This window comes from Cucurbita pepo, chromosome 16 (assembly GCF_057944985.1).
Source record: "Cucurbita pepo subsp. pepo isolate OVF chromosome 16, ASM5794498v1, whole genome shotgun sequence".
Lineage (NCBI taxonomy): Eukaryota > Viridiplantae > Streptophyta > Magnoliopsida > Cucurbitales > Cucurbitaceae > Cucurbita > Cucurbita pepo.
The window spans coordinates 13,875,553-13,897,125 of record NC_141813.1 but is presented as its reverse complement, the minus strand read 5'-3'; the positions used below and the strand labels follow the sequence as shown (position 1 = coordinate 13,897,125).

The following is a 21,573-nucleotide window of genomic DNA, read 5'->3' as shown; positions in this document are numbered from 1 at the left end:
CTTGAATATAATTCAATTAATATAAGAGATTATAGTTTTAATCTCCACCATCATAAAGAAAGTAAAATGGGACACTTCATATATCTCTACCATATCGTTAGCACATAATGCTATTTTATTTTTTTGTTATCCAAAAAAATGTCTCATATTAATGAGAATAACGACAATTTTCAAACGAACTATAATTGGATGAAGGATATTTTAATATAATTTTTTAAAACATGGACGGTTAAATGGGTGGAAGTGCAAGACAGCGGTACCGGGCACGTAAATTACAGCAACATGGAGGAGTATTATTATTATTATTACTATTTGTTCATTTATATATTATTTTGTCAGACAGAAACGAAATGGTAATTGAAAAATAAAATGGAAATGTTGGTGTGCAGTACAGAATTTGTTGCTTTTTTCTGCCACGCACAGCTGGTCATTAGCGTGATATAGCTGGCAGTACGGCGTCGTATGCTTCAAATACGCAGCTACCGTCGCCGCTCTTCCCCTTATTTCCATTTTCCTCCCCTGTACTTTCACTATTTTCATTTCCCACCTCAACAACTTTCCCTTTCTCTCCCAACATTATGCACTTTTTCCTTCTTACGTCAAATTTGGACCTTTGACTTTTCTTTATTGCCCTACCGCCTCGCCTAAAATCCTCAATTATATTTCCATTATTATAATATGGGTAGAGAGAGAATCAGTGCCATCAATGTGTTCCCATGCCTACCCTTTTGGATCCATTTTTATTTATTTATTTATATAATCAAATTAAATAATAAAATTTGTTCACCGAATTCAATATGTATTTTATATTTATTTAGTTCCTTAACCTTTTATTTTCTTTTAATTTATGACTGTGAAATTGAAATAATGAAAGCCTCTAGAAGAAGGGAGTGGCAAACTGGTAATTAGATTCAAAACGCAGGGCATTTTGGTGGAAATCTCAGGATAGACGGGACAAGGATAACACGGGAAAGATGAAAAAGTCGGCATTTTCTTTTTTGCTAAAAGAAAAGGAAAAGGAAGGGCACTGTGAAAAATCGGCGCGGAATTTTGATGTAATGCAATTGGTATTTATTTCCAGAGAATTTCAAGGTCAATTTGGTCATTTCGGTATCGTTCTATAAGTATTTGACCATTCGCTTTCCCGTACTTTTTCTTCTAGCTATCTGCCGAGTGCCGAGGCCCCCGCTAACCCAACCCCTTGCGTCCGGTCTAGTTCGGTTGTCGGAGTGTTGCTTAACCACCTTCTCGTTTTTCTCCTTGCTGGCCGTCGGCGAACTCAGCCTCCGAGGTGCTGGAGAGGCCTCTGGCGACGCCGGTGTCGGCGGAGTGTCGACACGAGCTCTTAACGCGGTTATTATGGCGAGGAGTTTATGGGAGGGGGAGTGAATCGGATACCGTGTGCATGTTCCGACGGTGTTGCTTCGTTGGAATAAGTAGTAGGAGAAGAGGTTGCGGTGAAGTTCTGTGAAGGAGTGAGTGATCGAGGAGGAGGGAAATGGGGAGAGTAGTGGTGGGAGTGGCCGTGAGTGTTGCAGTGGTGGCGTGCATAGTGGCGGCGGGGGTGGTTAGTCGTAGAGTGCAGAACAGAGGGAAATGGAGCAGAGTGGTAAGGGTTTTGAAAGAGCTGGAGGAGGCTTGTGAGACTTCCGTGGGGAGGCTGAAGCAGGTTGTCGACGCCATGGCTGTGGAGATGCACGCTGGTTTGGCTTCGGAAGGAGGTTCCAAGCTCAAAATGCTTCTCACCTTCGTTGATAATCTCCCTGACGGGTAATCGTCTATTCCGTGGGTTTTATGGTGTTTTTGATTGCTTGTATTGATCGGTGAGACCAGTCTGCTGTTATAGTGAGAATATCGGTGTCCAGGAGTAGTTAGGTCCTTTCTAGTTTTTGGCTCGTCGGATGATTTGTTACTCGATTCTATGCGACAGATATTGTAAAGCTTCACGAATTTCATTTCCTCACTGATACGTACGAGCGATGTCCTTGTGGCTTGGCTGATGCCCTTTCTAGTTTTCTTTTTGTTTCTTAATTTCTTCGTCAAATATTCAGCATATTCTCCTTGCTCTTTCGGGCGCTAATTTCAGTCATTATAACTTTAAAATTGTTTGTTGACAAAATTAGGATTTGAACTTCAGAATAGCTCGAAGGATTTGGTTTTTGTTGAACCTCACTTGGTTTTCTTGTCTTCTGTTACTTTGCCTCCTGTGGATCATATTTCGCTTCTGTCCGTTTGGTTTTGTGACGAGTGCACGATTTTCATCTTCTTAGGTATCATTTAAACATCTGCTTGTTAAATCGTTTACTCATCTACTCTCTAAATCGATTTTGCATTTAGTTTAGAATCACCAGTCTGCAGCTCGGTCATAGCATTATCATTTAGCTACAGTTTCCCTTTTTGGCTTTAGTATAACGATATTAATCTTGGTCTCATGAAATGAGTGCTTTGGATGATTACATAATGCTTATTTTGATGATACTCTTCCCATTAGGAATGAGATGGGGACCCTCTATGCCCTTGATCTAGGGAGTACAAATTTCAGTGTCTCGAGTATTCAATTAGAAGGTAATAGATCGTCAATCCTTGAACATGATGTGCAGCGGCTTCCTATTCCCCAACATTTGTTGACCAGCACAGGCAATGTAACTATCCTTTTCCCTTGATATTTTACTAATGTTTGGTTTGTTTAAGCTTCTCTTACGTATAATATCATTAACATCAAACTTTACTTTATTGCAGGATCTCTTTGATTTTATTGCTTCGTCGTTGAAGGAATTTATTGATAAAGGAAATGATTCTGAGGCTCTTCTAGGTGGGAGAAGGGACCTTGGTTTTACATTCTCTTTTCCCACAAAACAAAATTCCATTTCATCTGGCATGTTAATTAAGTGGACGAAAGGATTTTCCATTGGAGACATGGTTAGTTGGACGATGTCTACGTAGTTCTAGGCTTTGGAAAGCCTGTGAGGAGTGAAAGTTCTTTCTTGTAAAAATTGCCCCATGCTATTGACAAACTAGGCCGGGTGGAGTATTAGTGCTATTATTTGTGTTATCAATGTCCAAGCATGCATTGCATTTTTTCTAAGGATCTTTACAACATTCAATTGAGTCTGATGTTTGTTCTGAGTAATGGCTTTGTATTGAATTCTCAATCATATCTACATTTTCAGAAAATATTGAGAGGCACAATTTTTTATTAACTAGGAAATTTGTTTAGCTTTGCAAGTTGCTAATCCTACTATATTTTTCAGGTTGGGAAAGATGTCACAGAGTGCTTGGAACAAGCAATGAAGAGAAAGGGTCTCAACATAAGAGTCACAGCACTTGTAAGATTTCATTTATTGTTATCAGAGTCGAAGAAATTGTAGTAATGGAAGTTGGTTTGTGAACTGCAACTATCTTCATTTTTAATTTCTGTTTGGTTTCCTGAAGCGTACAGCAGAAACTTTAATTGCATGTTGATAATTTGTCTAGAAAACATTTTACACATTTTGTATGTCTTACTGCGACATTGTGTTATGTGCGTAATGTGTGTTATATGTGTAGAATTGACTGAAGAAGCATGACAGCACCAATAAGACGTTCAAGCCTAAGATCTCTATGGCTTGAACCTCATAGCTTAAGTTCCTAGTTTCTCAGTTGTACTGCAATATTTACTATCTTTTTTCTTTATCACATGCAGTATATCATAGGAACACAGATAATACAATAATGCTATGAATAGAAAAATTAGGTTAAAATACTATTTTGGTCTGTGTGCTTTCGAATGTCATATGTTGGTCCTTGTACTTCCAACAATTTTTTAAATTAATCCTTGCCGGTAGTATAGGGACTGAAATTGAATGGAACTCAATGAACAGGGACCAAGATGGTATTTAAACCAAAAAAATTAAGAGGAATTCTTCACAATTGTTGATAGGAGACTGGGAAATGCTATAGTAGTTTATATTTCAGAGTCAATATATGACCTTGTTTTCTCACAGACATGCAGTGTGCACAAAAGGCACGTTAGGTTGTAAACCACGTTAATATGGGACTTCTTTTCATTATTGGATTGTTAGTTGGTTTGGTTTTAACTATGAGTCAATTTTACTTTGTAGCAGATAAATGACACCGTGGGAACGTTAGCTCTTGGACATTATCACGATGCAGACACTGTTGCTGCAGTGATAATTGGAACTGGTACCAATGCGTGTTATTTGGAGCGAACTGATGCTATTATCAAGTGTCAAGGACTTCTTACAACCTCCGGATTCATGGTAGGAAGCTGTCATCTTTAGTTTTCTTCTAAAATTTATATCATTGTCTGAAGTTAACATTTTCTTGATCAGGTTGTGAACATGGAGTGGGGAAATTTTTGGTCGTCTCATTTACCTAGAACTTCCTATGATATTGATTTGGATTTTGACAGCCCCAATCCAAATGATCAGGTACTACTTAGTTTTCCCTTTTTCTAGCATTATTTAATCTCACAACAACTAATTTGTACCTTGGTCCGAGTCTTGTGCAGGGTTTTGAGAAGATGATATCGGGAATGTATTTGGGTGACATTGTGAGAAGAGTGATTCTTCGAATGTCACAAGAATCTGATATTTTTGGGCTAGGTTCATCCAGGTTATCTATGCCATTTGTGTTAACGTATGTTCTTCTTCTTTCGTGATTGTTTAATTAGTTTACGACTTTGGCCCTTCTTTTAGGAAAATAACAGATGGGCAGCGTGTTTCAATTGCATGTGAATTCATATCATATAATGCACAGCTATGTTGCAAGGACTGATATTACATTTCCCTTCATTTTTGTTTTTGATTTGGTTTGAAACCAATTTAAGCTATGCTAGCTACTGACTACATTTATGTGTTCAGAACGCCTATTATGGCTGAGATGCATGAAGATGAGTCTCTGGACTTCAGAGATGTAGCAAGGATCTTGAAGGACATCTTCGGGGTAGAGAATTTATAAAATTTGGCCATCCCTATCCATTTACATTCCTCGTTTTGTTTCCACCTTGATATAGAATCCAGACAATTAACACTTCTCCCCCTTGCATCTGATCTTCCAGATCCCAGAAGTCTCCCTAAAAGCTCGAAAACTTGTAGTAAGAATATGCGATGTGGTGACGCGTCGAGCTGCTCGGTTGGTGGCAGCTGGAATTCTAGGTATCCTAAAGAAGATGGGGCGGGATGGAACGGGAGGAATTACAGGAGTAAGAAGTAGAACTGATGTGAATATCAAAAGAACAGTGGTGGCGGTTGAGGGTGGATTATATACGAATTACACAATGTTCAGAGAGTACTTGCATGAAGCTTTGATTGAGATACTGGGAGAAGATATTGCCAAACATGTAATTCTTAAGGTAACTGAAGATGGATCTGGCATAGGAGCGGCTCTTCTTGCTGCATCACATTCATCCAAATGATAGCACAAATTTGCTATATATATAGAATTGATATATATACATATAAAGATCCTGTAAATTTAGAAATTCATTTCCTCAGAATGTGATGTCTCTCTGTATAAAAAGAAAAAAAAAAAAAAAAGCTTTGTATTATTTGATATTGGAATTTTCAATATCTTTTTATGTGCATTTATTTGTAAGCTAAATGTCAACTTCAAGGCTAGCTTTTGGTATTATGATGTGCGAAACTTAAACCATATTTTAGCTGCTTTCTTAGGCAGAGCAGTTGGTTGATGAGAGGAGAATATTTTCATGGTATTTTGTGTCTAGTAGCAAATTGTTGAAGGGTCAAAATTTTCTGCATTAATTAGAGCTAATTTTATGCCAAATTTGACATCCACTAATGATAGAAAAATTGCGATAGAAACAATAGCTCCAGGGTTAGGATTTATTATCTTTTTTGAGAGGTTTGACATCATCATTTCCGTTTCAAGGCAGCTTTTTTAAAAAGAGCATGGAAGGGTGTGGGTAGACGCACTTCGAAATGAGAACAAACAAAGATATATATATATATATATATAAGCTCATGACTTGAAATTTCCACATATAACAGGAGGCAGCATATATCTCTAACATCCTGGGAGTAATAAAGTAGACCATACTGAAGGAAAGAGAAAAAAAAATAATTTGGGAATCTCCTCCTCTCTAGCGCAAAAAGAGTGAGACACACAAATCCTAGTTTTGTTCCTAAGCTGCTGTTGGAGGCTTGTACAATTTCTCCACCATTTTCCGATATTCTACAGCGAACACAGAAACATTTGTGAGAAAACTTTCATCTCAAGGCAACTCGTAGAGTTGAGAAAAATTGTGTTACAACAACAACAATAGAAACCCACCTTCTTGATTGCTCCACAATTGGGCTGCCTGGGTGTTCAGGGGTGAACTTATGTTTGGTTCTGCAAATAAACGGAAAAGGTTCATTGCAAATTCTAGATTCCATTCAAATCAAAAGGATTCAGGTTGAAGTAAAACCATCCAAGTCAAGTAAAACCATTCCAAATTATAAGGATTCAGGTTGTTGTTACCTCCAAGCAGACTCTGGATGGATAGAAGTATGGTTCTCACATCATATGCTGATGACCATTTATCCTGCAAAAGATGAAACATTTCTCACTTCGGATTCTTTTCATTCTGATATATAAACCATAGAAGTTACCATTTCAATATCGAAGATTTTATCATAACTGAGTTACCTGAAGTATGTCCAAGCAAATGTTGCCATAAATGTCCACATTTGGGTGAAAGCAGCCAGTCTCGAACTTCACCTTTGGAGGCTTAAAAGGGTAATCATTAGGGAAGGAAAAGGATAGCCTGTACTCTGTTCCTTCAAACACTGTGTCTTTGCTTCCAGTTATTGTTCCTTTCCAGCAGAATATGTTATCTTCCTCAGGAAAGGCTGAGATCCCAGAGTCTCCGCTCATCTGCAATTTCAGATACATGAGTTTTAAGAATAGCCTATTGGCAACTGTGGAATCACATTTCCAAATATTTCAGAATTTACATTCCAGAATATCAGATGGTAGCAAGTCTTACCATTAAAGCCATTAACTCAGACTGCAACCTGTGTAAGTAAAAGCACCAAAAATCAGAGGAAGATTGTTAGTTGGTTGAACACAAACGGAGTTCCCAGTAAGACTGGTTCTTCACTAATTTCAACACAAGTATGAGACATGTCTTTCAATATAGATCCCATATGACCATGGTGCTAAATTAAGGGAAGAGGACCTGACTACCTGAGAAGACTCTCATATTACCCCGCAAACCCTAAAAATATCGTTGAGAAAGACCACAGAACAATCTATCTCAAAATCCGTTTGAACAAAAAGACCAAGTGGTAGAAGATTACATAATCCAGGACCCTATCACTACCCCATCCAGCTTAAAGTTTAACAATGGCCCAAAATCACATAAAGCAAAGAGCAGATGCGACGCACAGGAAAGCGGTCGATCCGCAGTGATATAGTAACGGAATCCAAAAGATAAAAAAATGTTTATACCTTTTGAGAACGGACTGAGAATCCGCGGTTTTGGCCGGCGGCAAGGATTTCTTCGCTGGAGAAACAACAGCGTTAGCCGGCGTCGTGTTGTCAGTGTGTCGGTTGATGGCCGCCATTCTCTCTGATCCGAATAACAGATGATATGAAGAATTCAAGAAGGATCCAAGGAAATTCTCCCCTAAAGAAGTATCAATGAGACGTTGGCAGAGAGAGAGAGAGAGAGAGGCGGAGCAGAAGGGGAGAGAGGAAATTAGGGAGCTTAAAACCAAGGAAATAGATGAAGAATTAGGGATTGGAATTGAAGGATAAATATTCAAAAAATTTAGTGAACGTTATGGGCGAGGGCGAAGATTCCAATTAGGTTGGTTTTGAATTTACAACGGCTACTTTTGGTCACTGCTTTAGCGCCACCACTTTATTCAACCACAGCCAGACATTTTCTTTAAAATAATAATAATTATTATTACCAAATGGAACTCTTCATCCACCGCCTAATAATAATTGACCTTACTTATTATTATTATTTTTAAAATAATAATTGACCCTTTTCATGAGTACCTTCCTTTATTTTAAATTTCCATAAATGAATTTTTTTTTTTAAGGATTTTCGGATGTATTTGTTATTAATGTTTTTATTTGCCATGATTTTGAATATTATATTTCATATAGATTGCTAATATTTACTTCATTTTCTTTTATATCCAGGCAAGCCACCAATATTGCATCAATTTAAATCTTAAAGTTTCAAAAATATTTTAATTCAGATTTTTCATTAAAATTTTGTTTTAAAATCGTTAATATATGACTTTCACACAATGATATAATGTAAATCAGAGAAAAATATAACATCAGAACAAATGAGATTTTTCGTATACCTGCCTTCCTCTATTATCCCTGCTTGTTTAAAAAAGTACTAAAAGGTGAATTCATGAAAATAAGTGCTTCGTACTACAGTGAAAAAAACACAGAAAGGATAAGCAAAAACTTTGATAATCATTCTGTTTTTCATAGTCAATGATCAAGATGCTTAGCTTCCCCCCTTTTGGTGACAGAGGGCCTTACCAAAGATGTCAATCTTGGATGCTATTATTGCCAGACTCTCGCTTCAAGGTTCTTCACTTTCTTCATTTATGGATAGACTAAAAAAAGTTCAAATTTTAAGCCCACTAAATGTACAGTAGACCCAGACAGATTTTCCAGCATCACAATATCTCTACAATAATGAAAGCTGTAGATCAAGTCCTTGTTGTTCTATCCATTCCAGATGTCAAATTCTTGTTGGTTGATGCATTATTAACCTCAAATATATACATCACTCATTGGAAATTCACCGTCCATTTCAACCTCACAATTCATTCTACGAAAGAAAAACAGAAAAAAGAACTGACTTCAAGAGTTCACAATCCTTTTTCTGAAGATATCATCATATCATATCAACCTCACAATTTATACATGAGTTTGCAAATCGGTCACGCATGCAGTTTTTGTTAGTTTGCTCACTATTCATGTTCATTTAGCAAGTAGGAGAAACTAACTTGAAAGCTTAGTTGGGATTAGAAAGCACTAGCCATGCTTTTTATTAGCAGTGCAGCTTGATGACTCTTGTAAGCTTCTCGAAGAAAGTTGGGCACATATTCGTACTGAATATGATGGCTTCCTTCATCCATTCTGGTGCTACCCTCTCGAAAGTACCCAGAGATAAGACGCGATATAGGATTTCTGTTTCTCCAGCTAGTTTACTTGCCCACGTTAGACTGAATGAGTAACCTGATATAACCATAAAGAAAAACAGAAGAGTAAACCGTCACCAATTTCTCCAAATTTGGTTGGGGTAAAAAAAAATAGCTTTTCAAGTATAATTGAAGCAAAAATCTAATGTAGAAAGAAGAAAAGTAGAACAGCCACAAGGCAGAAGAACAAAGCGTCATATCCAATTTTCAAGTTACCACTTGATTTATGAAGTGCTGATATACATATTCCTTCACTTCGATTGGTAGATGATATTTCCATGCCCATCAAGTGCTCTATAAGGCAATGGTATGGGCAGTTGGTGGAAACACAGTCATTTACGCTGCCATCTATAAACAATTCGAGGATTAGACTACAGCAACACCATCATGCCAACATAATGCTATATTTACATCTGTCAATACCAACCTTTGCTTCCGCAGCAACCCTGTAGCATTGCATTGAAAATATCAGAGGGAAGAAAACCAAAAGTATTTGCACAAAAATATAATCATTAATTAGATATACCAGCTGCATGTTGCCAACCTTGCTGGATGCAGCTTTCTCGGACAGTTCACTTGTTGATTGCCTTTGTGTGGGATCAGCTTGAGCACCTGCATTGAGTACTCCAAGTTCATCGGTCACTGGAGTAGCATCTCTGGAGCGCTTTCTTGTACTTCCTCCAGATGGGCCTTTCGGAACCTCCCCAGGCACAAGTTGGGAGCCACTAGGCGTGTGCGGTTCCTTGCTTATTCCGTTGTTATAACCACCAAAATTTCCCTCCTGCTGGAGTTTTCGAAGCTTCTCAACTTCCTCAGAAAGAGTACTATCTGCATTGGATTGAGCCCATATGAAGAATTTATTAGGCAATCGGCACGTGGATGCTTGTCAGATAGATATAGTTAATGTTATGCAAAATGAATCTCAGTGAACAGAACCCAATAGTTATTAATAGATAATGGGCAGAAAGGTAAAGGACAAAACCTAAAGCGATTCGGGAAATTGGGCTCAGTGGGACATAAGCAAATATATTTAAACAAGATGAATTGGAAAATGATACTCACAAGGGTTTCAATCATAATGTAACATTTATACCCTCGAAAATTCATGAACAAATCACAAAATTCTTTAGTTCAGGCAGGGTACTTCAGAAATTTAACCTTTCCTTTAAGTCTGGTTACATCATATTAAATATTAAGCCAGCCAAACATACACCGTGAACTAAGTGGATACCCAACAAGAATTTGAGTATTCCCCTTCACTAGTAAAAAGCAATTAAGATTTGAGTACCTTGGAAATAAAAATCTTTCATTTTACAATGTTAAATTAGTTTAAAACCAAAGTACTAATTTCAACTTTGAAGTTATTATCTACATGCAAACCCAAGACCCCAGGTCATCATAAGAACTCAAGGCATGGCAATTTTGGACTTTCTCCTGCTGGAAAGCAAAGTTTGTAAATTGTTCAAGATGAATATTCTTCGCAAGAACTGAACATAGAAACCTATAGAATCTGAGCTAGAGAAAATGTGCATCTCTTACTCCTTTGATTCTCTTCCATTAATCGCTTCTGATAATCAGCACATTTTGCATCCATGCTGGACCTGCAACCACACTACCAACGTATTAGCCCATCAAATCAAGCAGGCAATAAATGTTTCCGGATTGGTTCAATTAAAAAAGATTCAAGACCAAAGGAACTCAAAAAGATAATGATAAAGACTGAAGAAGAAGCTATTGGTATTCTTCGAAGACATACCTGGTCGAAGCAGCTTCATCTCTCAATTCATTAACCTGGAGACGCAATCTATCATTTTCACTTTTTAAATGTTGAATCAACTCCTCTGCAGCTGGAGAGGAGCAAGAAAATACCGACTGGTGTAAGCCAAGAAGCTAAACAACTCAAATAGCATAGACAAAAGCACAATTCTTTTGTCTAACCTCTGCATCACACATTAAGTAAAGGAAAAAAGACAGACAAACGGATAAGCAAAGGAAAGGATAATTGCCATACCAGACACATAATTCAAAAATTTTACTTCTTGATCCTTGCTGAGCTGATCAAAGTCTGACATTTTTTTTGCCTGTAAGAGATATGCAACCGTAAATAAGATTGGTAATTTTGAAACCAGCATGCGGACAAACGACCCATAGAGCGGTAATGAAAGTTTTGAGGACCAACAAGAGGATAATTTTGCAGATTCACATGTAAAATGCTTCTTCAAAGTTAGGAAATTAAGTCCTAGACAAGATCCAACTTCAACCAATTGAATGCATGGCTTGACTTACCAATGAACCAATATTATTGCATTCCACATTTTAAAAAAACTACAAATCCTATACAAAACAAGAAGCAAGGAAAATCTTTAACAATATGCAGAAACTCAATCAATCAATAGAGAAAAAACAGCCACACACCTTGAGTTTAGTGTACTTGTCGTAGAGCTTCTTATAGAGAGCCTCCATCTACCAAAATTGTTTAAAAAAAAAAATTCAAATAAGCAAAACCACTCGGTAGCAAATTCTGGAAAACCCTAAATTTAAAAAATCTGACGAACAAAAAGTACTTACGAGTACGTTTGGCTTCCCAGAGAAACTGAGAACGAAGAACCTGAAAGGAACAACTGTTGCGATGCCAAAAGCTGTAAACGAGGAGAAAATTAAGTTCGACAAGGTTTCTTTCACTTCAGCTTCAGCTTCTTGACCTCCAAACAGTGAAATCTCGCGGAAATGGAAACATTTATGAACAGAGAAACCTTGTAGGCATCGAACTTACCACGAATTTCGTTCAGCTTGGAGATTGCAAGGCGAAAACACGCGGGAAGTGGGGTTTGAAAATCGCAGATAGAAACGTTGGGAGAAATGTGAAAATCTCCTCAAAAATTAAAAAAAAAAATAAAAAAAAAATTATAATATATTTATTACTCCTTGGCGCGTCCCCTTCACTGAGCTCGCTGGAGAAAATTAAAAGAATAAATAGATAAATAAATAAATAAAGTAAATCAAAGCGATGGGATTTAAATTTCGATATCCGACATTTCCATTCTATTGTAAAAAAATTTATGAAGCTTACAAAATAATAAGTAATAGTAATATAAATAAAATACATTTTATTTATTTAAAAATTGTAAACTATTAATTTATTACTCTAAATACATATATATATATATATATATATATAATTTTTTTTTTCCTGAAAATTTCCATGTGTAAAATTTAGACGTCGAACAGAAATCAGGTCTGCATTTTAAATTTTGGATTTAATGAAGTTATTCAAATGACAATTGTAAAATAAAATTGTTCCCAAACTAATGATAATAAATTAGTTTTGTCTAACATTTTAAAGGAAAAAAAAACTAAAAGAATGGTGCTTTTTATAGGTATTCTGTAGTTTATTACTATTATTATTATTTTAAGAATGGAGTAGCTTCAAATAACTCTAATTTTATTTTTTATATAAGTTACAATTAATTCAAGATTCTTACTTTTGTACTAAATTTTGATTATTCGGCCTACGTCCACTAGAGCTGTATTTGAACATCAGAAGAAGCAGGCAACTCACTCATTGATTGAAGCAATCCTTGCAATACAAGATTTAAATGGGGTGGATTCTCCACCAAAATGATCTGCTCTATTATGAACATTGCCAAAAATAAGTATTTAGACTGCAGGGACAAGCCTGTTTTCATTTCAACAAAATTAGTGAGCAAGAAAACGGACCACTTCAGTCATTTTACGAGTTCTTGAACGCGGTAAGAGCTTCCTTCGTCGTAGCAGAGATGACAGCATCTGAGGCATTCGGTAAGTAGTAGTATTTTCCTGTGATGAATGAATGTGTTGTGTAAGATGTTATTATGCAATTGTGGTGCTGCTCTAAGTTTGAACAACCTTATATTTGAAAATGGAACAAACCTTGAGCTACTCTCGCGATCTCCTTTGCAAAACCAGTTGACACGAACTTGTTTTCGGTATCAATGACAAGGAGAGACATTCCTGCTTTGTATATTTTTCCAGCCACTTCGAGAATCTCATCCTTCATTAGAATGACCATTTCACAAGGTTTTCAATTTACTAAATCTGTATTGGATGAAGCACATGAGGCTAAAGGACTTGAATTTACCTTCAATTCTTGTGCTGAAGGTCTAGGAGCATCAGCAGCTGCAGCTGCTGCTTCAGGATCAGTGGATCTTTTCAGTGATATGTTGGCTCTGCCATCAGTTATTGCAACAATCATCACTCTTCCTACATCGCCACTTTTCTCAGCATTTAATCCAACCCTCACAGCCTGGAGAAGTGGATCAAAAACCACTTTAGGACACATGTTTTTAACTTGCTACCGTTACAATCAGAACAAGGAATCTAATCCCAGTTAATGGGCCTGGTGCTTGCAGACCTGAATGAGTAAAAGAGAAGACACCCAACGTAACTATAATAGTGAACACTTTTACTATCGCTTCCTTTTCAGTCCCAGTTTTTTAGTCAGGAGAAGGGGAACCAGCCTAGAATCCGATAACTTTTAAGATGGTTCAAGATCAATATTAAAATACTGACCGTGGTAAGACCATGAGCCAGGGGAGATCCTCCACCACAAGGAAGTCTCTCGAGACGTTTTCTTGCCATTGCAATCGATCTAGAGGGAGGTAGGAGAACTTCAGCACTATCTCCACGGAACGGAATTATGGAAACCTGTAATGTGATTATTAGAGATAAACGCACGCATTACCACAAAGCCAAATAGCAATTAGAGTTTCAAAGAAAAGTATAGGGGAAAGAGGGAAAAAAAACATTGAAGTCTTGACCGTGCTTGCTTAAACAATCAGAAGAATGGAATTCAGGACTCTATTAATATCTTACGATGAAATTAAGGGATCCTGTGACAAATAGATAAATGAAAATATGGGTAAATCTTAATCATGCTTTTTGGCGAAGACTAGACAATAACCATGCTATTGCTTCTATATTCTTTGTAAGAGGAAAATATTTGATGCTATGCAAGGAAATATCAATTGCCTGGAGCCATGTAACCTTGATGTGCATAATGTTGTTATCTTTGTGTTACCTGATCCCTACTCGTATAGCTTTCTGCCAGTAACTTGAGTGCTGCACCTTTTGCATTTTGCATACGATTCAATGCCATGCTCCCACTGGCATCAACCACAAATATTACCTGCCATAGGTAAACAAATCTAAGAATGAGACATCACCATAATTCAAATCCAAATTGGGACTTCCAAAAAAGTTAAAATTGGGAAGCTTTCGTCTGAAAAATATTTAAAAAAATTAATATTTTGCTTGAAGTCTACAACTCTCAAGGTTCTGAAATTCTATTCCTCCATAGAGCAATGAAATCAAAGCAGAAAACTTCCAAGTACAACCAAATCAAGATGTGCAAGACATTATTAGCATTCCAATGTTGAACCAAGAATAAACTGTAACTATCATGTCATTTACGCTCATTTAATGTCTCAAATTTATTGTATTGTACTTCTTTTATATATATATATATATATATATATATATATATATATATATATATATGTATATGTATATATATAACATAGTGATTACTAAAACTGAAGTTTGATTACCAGTGCTCCTGCCTTCCTAGCCATTCTTTTTGCTCTCATGTCAGTCTTCTCGACAAAAACTTTCCTAGTATTCTGAACATCTTTTGCCTTTCGCAACTTCTGATATGGAGCAGCTGCTCTAAGCGTTGCATCAACTGCTAACCGCTTAACAGGCCCCTGCAGAATATGACGATCGGTAGAAAAGTGTGTGCCTTGAACACCAAAATTAAACCCACGTCTCGAATGAAAGGGTCAGGAAGTTGACTGACCTTTGGAAGCATTGGCTTAATATACCGTCCTCTGTCCTCCGAAAAGATGACATTTTTTGCCCGCCCGGCCTTGCCTTTGCGTCTCTGTGCTTGTTGAGCAAAGAAAAGAAGTTTCTCATCCACCAAACCTCCTTCAGCATCAAAAACGAATTCTTCAGGTAATTGCTCCTGCTGTTCATTTTCTTTATCATCATCTTCCTGCATACGGAAGGAAATTTCAAGTTATTGGAGAATAATCAAATAAAGCAATTCAAAGTGAAACACCGCATAGACTATTCCATTGAAAAATGCAGAGGAAAAAAATAAGAATCACTTAAATGAGAAAAAAAATCATTGACAAACTGGAATTCTGATGGATGTACAAAACCTCTTGTTCTTCTTCCTCTTCATTCTCCTCTTCCCCAGATTCTTGATTTTGTGGAGGTGGGGGAGGTGGCGGAGGCTGTTGATTTTGCTGATCTGGCGGATTTTCATTGATGATCGAACGAGGTAGAATGACCAGTTCAACCTATTATGTGTAATATGTTAGAATGGAAAGCATATATGGAGGTGCCAAACTGAAATACAGCACTATACATAATATAAGAAAACATTGAGAAAAGGAAACCTTCACCCAATGGAACACCTAACAGTTCGTAGGAAAACATCCATACTTGTACTGGATAACGATATGAGACAGTTAATACGGTTGTTGCTTTGTAATACTTGAAAAAAGCTTATACCTCCCAAAATTTCATCAGAGAAGCCAGTAGAGAACAGACCATAGACTTTTGGGAAAAATAAAGAAAAATTTTCCAATCATGAATAACACTCTAGCATAGGTAAAATCACAGCCAAGGTAAGAAAGAATATCTTTCCAGTTATGCAATTAACGAGGTAGAAAAGAAGTAGCACTGCAGTAAAGAAGACAACTTATCAGCTTACAGCTTTTTTCAGGTCATCAGCATAGACTTTTTCCCTCCCCTCAAAAGCAGCCAGGCATTTTGCAACACGTGCTGCATATAGCTCAGCTCTGTGCCCCTGATTTCCACCAGTCATATATTGGACAATCAAGATAAGAAGCAAGAAAAATGTAAAGCCGTGATCTTCTGTCAAGTTACTCAACTGGCATTATGTATTTTTCTTTTCAGCTTCATTTTCCCAGTGAGCACAAAAATGACAAAAAAAATAATAAAATAGAAAAATAATATTGCACGCAGAATTTGAAATCAGAGCAAATAGTTCATTCCAACACCATTTCGTTTCCAATCTTAAAAGCCTAAATGGAAATAGCTGAGAAAAATAATTGTTTCCCATCGAGGAAGATAGTAAAATCTTCAAATGCATGGGAGTAATCAACACATTGACGGAAAACAGAGTCAAAATGAAACATGAAGTCCACTGAAAACTGAAGTCAAGAGGAAAGAATTGGTAAGAACCTGGCAACCACCTCGAATAGCTTCCAAGACGAGGTACTTTAATTGCTCTCGTCCAATTATAACATCCTTCAAATATTCTCTTGACAAAATTATCTGCATTTAAAGGTGGTTCAACCTTTAACAGTTACTTTTACAGAATAAAGATTTGTTTTGCTGAGTATTTGATTCATAAAAAATAAAATAAATGAATAAAGGTAAAGACTTCACAACAGTTGAAGCAACCCAATTTTCTAAAACAAGGTTTGTAGTTAACAATAAAATTGAGGTTCATCCATATGAACGAAAATAATGATGGAGGCAGTTAATATTTCACCTTTAATGCTCCAGGAAACTAGTGAGTTATATCATGCAAGTAGCTATTCATTAGGGAGCAGATCATTTAAGTTTAATAATCTATACCATAAAAGGCCAGATTACCTGAGTTTTTGCAAACTCTATTTCCTCCTCGACCATTTTCAAAACTTCCCTACTCTGTTCTTGAAATTGTGTAGCAATTCCTACAGCTGCAACACGATCTTCAAAACTCATAGGTAGATCTGCACTGCACAAGGAGTTTGTCATAGCCTAATGAGAAAGAGAAATGAATATATGATTTACTTCACTGGCAAAACAACTACTATACCTTAAATTAATTGCAATCCTGTCTAGCAAGTGCTCACGAACAGCGCCCTCTTCTGGGTTGTAAGTAGCAATTAAGAGTGGTTTGCATGGATGCCTAAAACTGATTCCTTCTCTTTCAACTATATTGACTCCTTCAGTCAATACATTAAGCAGCAAGTTACTAATGCCCTCGTCCAAAAGATTTATTTCATCGACATACAAAACTCCTCTATGAGCTTCAGCAAGAAGACCGGGCTGGAAAACAGTCGTTCCAGTTCTCACAGACTCTTCAACATCAACGGATCCAATGAGCCTGTCCTCTGTAACTCCAAGTGGGATCTGCAGCCATATCAAACTTGCTTCATTAAGCAATGAAAAATGAGGTCTATATGAGATATCAAGCGTCTCGGTAAGTACCTGAACAAAAGGAGACTTAACAATCTGCGTCTTGATATTACCAGCCGAGTCATATTCAACACGATCAGCAAGGCCATCCTCCCATCTTTAGTTAGTTTTTTTTTTTTTTTCAGTTGGGGAAAAACACAAGAATTGTTATAATAAATAAAATTAAAATTGAATTAGAGATCAAACTTCTTCCATTCAAGAAATAGAGGCCAGGAGCATATTAGGCATATTCAGATACTGTATTTCTTCAAAACCTTGGTGTAATTTTTGGGCAAGCAAACACTCGTGAATTAGCAGATTATGTGAATGTTTAGAAGACTGTGAACACTCATGTTGTACAAAATCCCATGCCCTCATAGAACCGCATTTAATACCTTCTCTATTGATCTTAATGGGGAGCTGGAAGCGACTTACACAATATCTAACTTACAAGAAGCCAAATCTTGGGTTCGCAAGATAGAACATTCCAAGGTCGAAAGAGAAAATAGGTCAAGTCGGGATCGCCACAAAAATCAATGGATCTTTTAAATTTATATCCCAAGTCATCCAACCCCTGACTAACATCTATGGTATTGCCTATCAGGTGAATAACAAAATTTCTCAACCGAAAGGTACTGTAAAATGATTACTTCTAAACACTCGGCAATCTTACTCTTCTGGACAGGATGGATCGGCATTTGAAATGGACCCAACAACTACTTCAATAGGTGGCAAGACTGCGTGTAATCCACGGGCCATAACTGTCTTAGCCGTTCCTCGCTTTCCAGATATGGCAATGCCGCCAATTTCACGGTCGATAGCTCCGAGCAAAAGAGCAGTTTTAATTGCATCCTGTAGCCCAATTGGTGATAGACACAACAGTTAATTCCTACACGTATACCGAAGAAAAAAAAATACAAAAAGAACAACCGGCGATGTTACAGATTCGAACAATTATCTTCAAGAATCGAAATTAAACTACTCTAGAAAGTGAACGTCAGCCAATTATCAGGCCAATCATCAGGCCAATCACAACCTTAACGCTAGAAAGTGAAAGAGACAGGGATGATTATAGTACTTGGCCAACAACTGCAGCGAGGGGGAAGTACTGCCTGCCATAGGAAGTTGCCTCTAGCTGCTCTGCTGCAGCTACAGCTCCGTTGCCGGACTCGACGACGGTATTTGCAGACGAGCGAATGCAATGGCGGATTCTGCGACAGAAATGGCGTTTTGGGAAGAATGGAGAAGATGAAGATGAAGAGAGGAGAAGAGGGCGGAATCTGAAGGAGGGAAGAAGGGAAGATTGGAGATGAGGGAGAGCCGCTGAAGGAGTGAGAGATGTGGGTGACATTGTTATTGCAGAGAGTATGAAAATCCAACTCCAACTCCTTTCTTATCCATTAGTTCCCTCCTAATTTATACAACCCGCCAACACTTTCTTTTTAACACAAAAATAAGCAATAATTTAATGGTTGAAATTATAAATTTATAAATAAAACCAACGCTAAACAGTTTATAACAATAGTAGTTAATTTACAGGAAAACCTCACTCAGAGTCCGAATAGATTGAGGCCCATTGAATGATAATTTGGGCCAATCAGAGCCCAGAAGAAATTGAGGCCCATGGAATAATAATTGGGCCAATCAGAGTCCAAAAGTAATCGAGGCCCATGATTGTCTTCAATGTCCAGCTTCGACTTCGAGAACAATGGCCGAGGACCATCCACCACCACCAAAGTTAATTTTTTTATTTATATTTAAATAACCGACATTTTTTATTTTTATTTAAAACCCCCCAGATATTTTCTCCCACTTTCTCTTTCCATCGTATTATTATTAACAGTACGTTTGAAATACCTCCTAAAAATATTTTCCAAACAAACAATTTTCCTTTTCTGTTGTGATTTTACATCATAAAAAAAACTTATATTTCTTAAATAAAATATTAATTTAAATTTTTTTTAAAAGAAACATGAGAGAGTAAAAAATAAATAAAGGGATTATTAAAGAAAGCATGAGAGTAATTTTATTTTTTAATAAATAACATTTTTTTTTAAGAAAAAGGAAAATGTGGTAGAGAAAGAGATGAGAATGGAAGCGATGGGGGGCCCAACCCAGAGACAAGTGTGTTTGGATGTGGAAGTTCAAAGGAACCATATGGGAAGTTGTTTTCAAGTTCTGCAAATTGGGTTTTAGACTTTGGCTATGCCTGAAATGCACTTTTTAGGGTGGTGGTGGGATCCCTCTTCTACTTGTGCGATCAAGATGGGCATGTGCTCTTAACATGCCAATGCCCTTTTCACTTCCACATTTCCCCTCCAATCACATGCCTCTCTTGCCTCTTTCCCTCGCCCACTGGTTTTCACGTCACACGTCGTTAAACCTTTTAAAAAGTGGTTTCGTTTCTGTTTAATTTGTTTGTTTGATCAACCTTAGGATACCATCGACAACTTTTTGTTTGCGTTTTTTAACAGTTTCGAAAAGTTGTTTTATACTTCCAACATTGTATTCTATAGGAAGCAATGTCGGGACTTGAATTTCGAAAAGAAATAAAACCTACCACACTATACATGCGGGTTTGAAGCAAAAACCCTAATTAGAGCATGTGGTGAAAAAACTGAATCACGGTCTATATTTATTTATGTTATTGTGAGAAATGTTCAAATTCGATGATTTCGACATGTGTGATTAGCCACTAACACAAAAAAAAAATTATTAACTCGTTTTAAAATATGCTAAAAATACAATATTTGAATGTTTATAACTGTAATAGTGATCGACATTTAAGTAGAGTATAGTTTAATGAATAAGTAGCAAATTATTATTTTAACGGTAGAATAATTATATCTATAATATTAACTATAAAAATAAAAGGATTGAAATGAAATATTTAAAAAAAATAATAATAATAAGGAAAATCGAAGGCCACGAATACTGACGGTGGAATTATAAAGAGTAAACGTATCTAGCTGTCAGTTGATAAAGAAAGCCATATGGTTGTTTTTTTTTTTTATAGAGAATTTAATATATTTTTATAGTGTGAATTCCACTTGGATAATAATGGAGATTCCAGCTTTGAAAATAAATAAACGAAAACGAAAACCAAAGTATTAGATTTTTAAAAATTCGGGTATAAATAGAACCAGGTTGTTCAACATTTGCACAACACAAAAAGAAAAACCCTCTTCAAAGGCCAAAGCATTGCACTAAACCCATGGCTACCCTTTCCACCTTCCTCCTCCTCTGCCTTGCCCTCATGCTTCTTTCATCCACACACATTCAGGTAAATACAAAATTTTATCCTTTTTTTTTTCTTTTTAATTCTCAATAAAAAATGAAACATTTTGAATATTCAAACAAAATGTTAATTAATAAATCTTTTTAAACAAAATAAAAAAATAAATAATTGTAATAATAAACGTGGCGGTGACGTGGCGGTAACTTTGGCGGTTCACAATTAAATAATCGAGATGTGTTGATAAAAAGTGGACCGGCCGATGAAGCGGCGAGAAATAATGGGCGAATTTTCCCTGTCCCGCAGGCCGCCGTTAGCATTGAAACAGCAGTAGCGTCGTCAAAGATGTATGGCGGCACCCAGGGCAGCCTCCGTCCGGAAGGTATTTTCTGTTCCCCTTTCAATGGTCCAGTCGGAACTATAATCTTAAGCTCTCTACATTTTTTTGTTTTGGCCTTCTGCGGCGGCGTTTCAGAATGCGGGGGGCGGTGCACGGTGCGGTGCTCGGCAACGTCGTTCAAGAAGCCGTGTATGGTATTCTGCAGAAAGTGCTGTGCGAAGTGCTTGTGCGTTCCTCCCGGCACCTATGGGAATAAGCAGATGTGCCCTTGCTATAACAATTGGAAGACCAAGCGCGGTGGCCCGAAATGCCCCTAGTTCTCGTCGTCTCCATTTTCATTTATTTCTCCCTTTTAAATGCTTTCCTGGGCAACAACCTCTTATTTCGACTCAAATGATGGTGTTTATGTTGATTAATGTAAGTTTATTTCGACACGAGTTTAGACAAGTATTAATGAAATTTAAACTTAATATTATTAAAATTAGCTCGTAAAATTGTTCCAATACGTTTCTAATCAAAATGAGTCAAATACATTAAATAAAAAATTTAGGGGAAATATGACGTAACAATACAAATTTAGA

General features: G+C 36.9%; 5 protein-coding genes across 8 annotated transcripts; 2 read left to right on the top strand and 3 right to left on the bottom strand.

Annotated features, from left to right (window-relative positions):
• Positions 1-1,148: 1,148 nt before the first annotated feature.
• Positions 1,149-5,628, top strand: LOC111777790 (hexokinase-3). 2 transcript variants are annotated; one of them, XM_023657506.2, is made up of 9 exons: positions 1,149-1,770; positions 2,492-2,642; positions 2,740-2,919; positions 3,252-3,326; positions 4,104-4,259; positions 4,332-4,430; positions 4,511-4,638; positions 4,863-4,944; positions 5,060-5,628. In XM_023657506.2, exons 1-9 carry the CDS (start codon positions 1,499-1,501, stop codon positions 5,414-5,416), a joined length of 1,500 nt encoding a protein of 499 aa, XP_023513274.1. In that variant the 5' UTR covers positions 1,149-1,498; the 3' UTR covers positions 5,417-5,628. The 2 variants fall into 2 exon arrangements, with proteins under 2 accessions (XP_023513274.1, XP_023513273.1); XM_023657505.2 differs by having other exon boundaries at positions 4,101-4,259.
• Positions 5,629-5,940: 312 nt separating this feature from the next.
• On the bottom strand, positions 5,941-7,746 carry LOC111777793 (ubiquitin-conjugating enzyme E2 20). The gene is made up of 6 exons (XM_023657508.2): positions 7,453-7,746; positions 6,989-7,016; positions 6,649-6,876; positions 6,481-6,544; positions 6,292-6,351; positions 5,941-6,192 (listed from the first exon to the last, which is right to left on the bottom strand). The coding sequence occupies exons 1-6, from the start codon at positions 7,566-7,568 to the stop codon at positions 6,143-6,145; spliced, it is 546 nt and encodes a 181-aa protein (XP_023513276.1). The 5' UTR covers positions 7,569-7,746; the 3' UTR covers positions 5,941-6,142.
• Positions 7,747-8,717: 971 nt separating this feature from the next.
• On the bottom strand, positions 8,718-12,103 carry TTN9 (titan9). Of its 3 annotated transcripts, none has more exons than XM_023656150.2 (10): positions 11,956-12,103; positions 11,751-11,821; positions 11,598-11,645; positions 11,194-11,263; positions 10,939-11,029; positions 10,722-10,783; positions 9,709-10,010; positions 9,610-9,628; positions 9,399-9,530; positions 8,718-9,219 (listed from the first exon to the last, which is right to left on the bottom strand). In XM_023656150.2, exons 3-10 carry the CDS (start codon positions 11,643-11,645, stop codon positions 9,032-9,034), a joined length of 912 nt encoding a protein of 303 aa, XP_023511918.2. In that variant the 5' UTR covers positions 11,751-11,821; positions 11,956-12,103; the 3' UTR covers positions 8,718-9,031. The 3 variants fall into 3 exon arrangements, with proteins under 3 accessions (XP_023511918.2, XP_023511919.2, XP_086974510.1); XM_023656151.2 differs by having other exon boundaries at positions 9,727-10,010; XM_087118384.1 differs by lacking the exon at positions 11,956-12,103 and having other exon boundaries at positions 11,751-11,949.
• A 624-nt stretch (positions 12,104-12,727) lies between these two features.
• On the bottom strand, positions 12,728-18,819 carry ALB1 (ALBINA 1). The gene is made up of 15 exons (XM_023656863.2): positions 18,496-18,819; positions 18,091-18,269; positions 17,451-17,535; positions 17,056-17,372; positions 16,851-16,974; positions 16,434-16,526; positions 15,940-16,035; positions 15,383-15,523; positions 15,016-15,213; positions 14,768-14,923; positions 14,239-14,346; positions 13,731-13,865; positions 13,300-13,464; positions 13,092-13,212; positions 12,728-12,998 (listed from the first exon to the last, which is right to left on the bottom strand). Exons 1-15 carry the CDS (start codon positions 18,766-18,768, stop codon positions 12,913-12,915), a joined length of 2,277 nt encoding a protein of 758 aa, XP_023512631.1. The 5' UTR covers positions 18,769-18,819; the 3' UTR covers positions 12,728-12,912.
• A 1,736-nt stretch (positions 18,820-20,555) lies between these two features.
• On the top strand, positions 20,556-21,476 carry LOC111776783 (protein GAST1). The gene is made up of 3 exons (XM_023656144.2): positions 20,556-20,700; positions 20,959-21,034; positions 21,128-21,476. Exons 1-3 carry the CDS (start codon positions 20,632-20,634, stop codon positions 21,307-21,309), a joined length of 327 nt encoding a protein of 108 aa, XP_023511912.2. The 5' UTR covers positions 20,556-20,631; the 3' UTR covers positions 21,310-21,476.
• The last annotated feature ends 97 nt before the right edge of the window (positions 21,477-21,573 follow it).

Excerpts from the sequence above, each read along its gene's own strand:
- TTN9 (XM_023656150.2), bottom strand. The coding sequence starts at position 11,645 with ATGGAGGCTCTCTATAAGAAGCTCTACGACAAGTACACTAAACTCAAG. Across the intron at positions 10,011-10,721 it reads AATGGAAGAGAATCAAAGGA|ATAGTACTCTTTCTGAGGAA; the intron begins GTAAGAGATGCA and ends AATCCAATGCAG. Across the intron at positions 9,220-9,398 it reads AGCACTTCATAAATCAAGTG|GTTACTCATTCAGTCTAACG; the intron begins GTAACTTGAAAA and ends TGGTTATATCAG.
- LOC111777790 (XM_023657505.2), top strand. The coding sequence starts at position 1,499 with ATGGGGAGAGTAGTGGTGGGAGTGGCCGTGAGTGTTGCAGTGGTGGCG. Across the intron at positions 4,431-4,510 it reads GCCCCAATCCAAATGATCAG|GGTTTTGAGAAGATGATATC; the intron begins GTACTACTTAGT and ends AGTCTTGTGCAG. Across the intron at positions 4,945-5,059 it reads TCTTGAAGGACATCTTCGGG|ATCCCAGAAGTCTCCCTAAA; the intron begins GTAGAGAATTTA and ends CTGATCTTCCAG.
- ALB1 (XM_023656863.2), bottom strand. The coding sequence starts at position 18,768 with ATGTCACCCACATCTCTCACTCCTTCAGCGGCTCTCCCTCATCTCCAA. Across the intron at positions 16,036-16,433 it reads CTATTCGAGGTGGTTGCCAG|GGGCACAGAGCTGAGCTATA; the intron begins GTTCTTACCAAT and ends GGTGGAAATCAG. Across the intron at positions 13,465-13,730 it reads TGGCTCATGGTCTTACCACG|GCTGTGAGGGTTGGATTAAA; the intron begins GTCAGTATTTTA and ends CCACTTCTCCAG.
- LOC111776783 (XM_023656144.2), top strand. The coding sequence starts at position 20,632 with ATGGCTACCCTTTCCACCTTCCTCCTCCTCTGCCTTGCCCTCATGCTT. Across the intron at positions 20,701-20,958 it reads TTTCATCCACACACATTCAG|GCCGCCGTTAGCATTGAAAC; the intron begins GTAAATACAAAA and ends CCTGTCCCGCAG. Across the intron at positions 21,035-21,127 it reads GGGCAGCCTCCGTCCGGAAG|AATGCGGGGGGCGGTGCACG; the intron begins GTATTTTCTGTT and ends GCGGCGTTTCAG.
- LOC111777793 (XM_023657508.2), bottom strand. The coding sequence starts at position 7,568 with ATGGCGGCCATCAACCGACACACTGACAACACGACGCCGGCTAACGCT. Across the intron at positions 6,545-6,648 it reads TTTGCTTGGACATACTTCAG|GATAAATGGTCATCAGCATA; the intron begins GTAACTCAGTTA and ends CATCTTTTGCAG. Across the intron at positions 6,352-6,480 it reads CATCCAGAGTCTGCTTGGAG|AACCAAACATAAGTTCACCC; the intron begins GTAACAACAACC and ends GTTTATTTGCAG.